This window comes from Dermacentor silvarum, chromosome 2, assembly GCF_013339745.2.
Source record: "Dermacentor silvarum isolate Dsil-2018 chromosome 2, BIME_Dsil_1.4, whole genome shotgun sequence".
NCBI lineage: Eukaryota > Metazoa > Arthropoda > Arachnida > Ixodida > Ixodidae > Dermacentor > Dermacentor silvarum.
The window spans coordinates 24,441,332-24,444,890 of record NC_051155.1 but is presented as its reverse complement, the minus strand read 5'-3'; the positions used below and the strand labels follow the sequence as shown (position 1 = coordinate 24,444,890).

Genomic DNA, 3,559 nt, shown 5'->3' with positions numbered 1-3,559 from the left:
ACCGGCTATAATTCGTAGATTTAAATTTGTGCCGTAATATAATTAAATAAAACATTTAGTTAGGGTAAGTATGTCAGTTATTTATTTAGGCATTTTGATTTAGGCATTTTAGGCATTTTGCAGAAATAATGATCACCTCATCGAGACATTTTGACCAAGGATTAGCATTGTGCTATCTGCCACAGGCCCATTTCTAAAAAAAATGGTCATTCTAAAAAAGCACCTTATATATTTGTTAGTTTGTAGTAATTAATAGTTACATTTCAAAAGAAAAATCTGGGACTTCGTGCAGGATGCTTTGCTGATGGAAACCTAGGCTCGCGTCGGCTTTTCCTGCACGAAATCGGCTGGGAAACTCCACTCAACTTCGCTGGAAAAACATGCCCCATTTTGCGCATCACAGGGCTTTACCACACCGTACCATACATGCCCCTACAGAGTCCCTACAAATGTGGGGGCTACTGGGGGCGCCCACATCTTTCTACCAGAGCAACAACCGATCCTACTGAACAATCATCGCCATTTATGTTCCAAAAGAATTAGTAGATAATCGGCTAAGCTCATGCAAGACTAAAGGTATGTTCAGACTGCGGTCGTAACGTTAGCAAAGCGCGCATCTGTCATAAAAACAGTATTGCGCGTTACAAGCGTTCAGATCGTTAACAATGCTGGTCGTTCACATTGTCAGTTGTGTCTCAGTGGATTTCAACATGGCGCCTGTAAACAGACTACGTACACAACTACGCACACTACTCGAACTACGCACACAAGCTACTACGCACACACACAGCGATGTCCGTTGGGCCGTTGCTCTAACTGGGGATGCCGGTAGTCGCGTCACCGGAAATTTAAAACTGAAACTGCGGCGCTTACTGGCCACGCCGTAACTGTCGTATCTGTATGAAACGTAAAAGTTGCGGGCCTTCCAACCATTACGCTCGCGTGCGTGACGACTGTTGCGTTCTTAACGCTTCATACGATTGTAGTCTAAACAACTTAGTTGCGCTTTTTGCGTTTGCGCTTCCGTTTCTTGCGCGATATCTGCACATTACGTACGTAGTCTGAACGTACCTTAACGTGGAAGGCCTGCTGGCGAAAGTTTCCCGCTGCTGGAAAGGGTCCATGTGGAATAAAAACACTCCGTTATATTTATCTACCCTCTAGTAAGTGGCGATAAAAACTGTAACCCAAGTGCACAACTTTGTCTCAAGGCAGAGCTTTGCGTACTTCGCTTGCCGTCAGAGACCAGCTGTCTTGCCAACCTGTACTTCCCGGGGCAAGGAAATGAAATGCCGTCTAGCGCTAACGCTGATAAAAGCGGACTGCTGACACGTGCGCGTGAAGCGATGGCGTATAGAGCTGTTGTGTCGGTGCAATCTGCGATTGCACCCGACACAACAAGCTGTGCAATCGCAGATTTTCGAACGTGGCAGCAATACGTACGGCAGAATAACAAATCCGCTCGGAAAAATAGAGGTCGCCACGAGTCGCTCTATAAAGAACCGTCACCGCGGCCAGAGGTCAGACGCAGACAGACGTTCGAAGAAGACGCACGATGCTCACCAAGTTTGTCTTTCTCGCGGCGGTGTTCGTCGTGGTGAACTGTGAACATGACGACGACACGCTACTCGCCAAAGCTCACAACCAGTTCGCCGTGAATCTGTTGAAGCACCTTGCCACTCAGGATCCCTCGTCCAACGTCTTCTTCTCGCCGACTAGCATCGCCGCTGCCTTCGGCATGGCCTACGCCGGTGCCCAGGGAAGCACAGAGGCCGAGCTGGGGTCTGTGCTCGGCCACACCGCGGTCGGTCTCACAGACCGAGCGAGAGTGCTCTCTGCCTACAAGAACCTGCTGCAGCTAGCGGCCTCGTCCAATGTGACGCTGGACGTGGCCAACATGGTCCTCGCGCAGAACGGCTTATCTGTTAATGACAGCTACAAGCAGCAGCTGCGTGAAGTCTTCGACGCGGAGCTCCGGTCGGCCGACTTCGTCAACGAAGGTCCCCGGGTCGCGGCCGAAGTCAACGCGTGGGTGCGCGAAAAGACCAGGGGCAAGATTTCCGGCATCCTGCCTGAAGGTCAGTCGCTGAACATCGTCCTCTTCATCCTGAACGCCGTCTTCTTCAAGGGCACCTGGGTGACCAAGTTCGACGCCGCCGACACCGCGAACAAGCCCTTCTTCAACCTTGGAACCACCGAGGTAAGCAAGCCGGCGATGCACCTCAGTGCGCGTTTCCCGCACACCCGTATCGACGCCCTACACGCGTCTGCTCTGGAGATCCCGTACCTGGGTGACAAGTTCAGCATGGTGGTCATGCTCCCGGATACCCCTACTGGCCTTCAGGCGCTCAGGGATGGCCTGTCGGTCGCCACCCTCGAAGATCTCGGCAGCAACCTGTACAGGAAAGACGTCGTACTCAGGCTGCCCAAGTTCGAGATGAGTCTCACCTACAACTTGGTGCCGGCGATGAAGGCACTCGGACTGAACGCGGTGTTCGGAGGCTCGGCTAACTTCAGCGGAATCGCCGAGGGTTTGCAAGTTCGCATATCGGATGCCGTGCACAAGGCAGCCATCGAGGTTACCGAGGAGGGTACCGTCGCAGCCGCCGTTACAGGACTGTCCTTTGTGGCTGCGTCGGCGCTGAATCTGCCCCCTCCGCCGGTTTTGTTCACCGTTGATCGCCCTTTCCTGTACTACATCAGAGACAAGATCACAAACCACATCCTCTTCATCGGCGAAGTCCACAGCCTATGAGGCTCGTCATTTTTTACTGCGTTGGGCGGTGAAGCAAGAGTTTCGAAGGACTAAATAGTGTCTTCTCATATCAGGAAACACGATGAAATTCCTGCATTTCTTTTTTGAGAGCCTATGTGCTGCTAGAACAGTAAGGTGAGACTAGATAATTACGATGCACAGGACGTAAAGTGGTGACGTAAAGAACCTGTGTTTTCTACTTGAGCTTAGCTTTGAATTCACGAAAGTGTGGGATAACAAAATTTTTTTACGCGCCAGCCGTAGCATCCTCGTCACCGCGCACTGTACTTTGCGCATTTATGTAGTCTGCGAGATCACCAAGAAGATTTTCTTAAGTAGTCGTCGGCTCCCTCTTTTGTTTTGGTCAAAACAAAAACGAGTACATGGGTATGTACAGATGCCTTTTCACAGTACGGAGACAGCCGAACGTAGCCGTGTCTTCCAGTGGACAAAAAGCGTCTACGAGTGCAGACAAATTTTCAGCGTGCGTTTTATCTGTTATTCTGTAAGAGTGAACGGTGTTGCGGGTGCCTTCAGGCTTTTAATAAAGAACTCGACTGGAAGGTGGGCAAGGTCCTTCCAGCGTACAAGTTTGGTGAGGTTCTCAATCCTTTCAATTACCACACCATTAAAGTGTAGTGGGGAATGTGCGTGTATCGCTATGGGAACTGTCATCGCCTCGGCGCGAGACTCGAGCTCGAGCTGCTGATGCCAAGAGCTAGGACTGTGCATACAAAGCCACTTGCGATCCCTCGGACGAGCTTCAATAAATCCCCCTTTCAACATGAACTTCTACTCCTTGTA

The 3,559-nt window shown here is 50.7% G+C and overlaps 1 protein-coding gene across 1 annotated transcript; it reads left to right on the top strand.

Annotated features, from left to right (window-relative positions):
* Window positions 1-1,458: 1,458 nt before the first annotated feature.
* LOC119441367 (intracellular coagulation inhibitor 3) lies at window positions 1,459-3,345 on the top strand. The gene has a single exon (XM_037705981.2). It carries the CDS (start codon window positions 1,556-1,558, stop codon window positions 2,753-2,755), a length of 1,200 nt encoding a protein of 399 aa, XP_037561909.1. The 5' UTR covers window positions 1,459-1,555; the 3' UTR covers window positions 2,756-3,345.
* The last annotated feature ends 214 nt before the right edge of the window (window positions 3,346-3,559 follow it).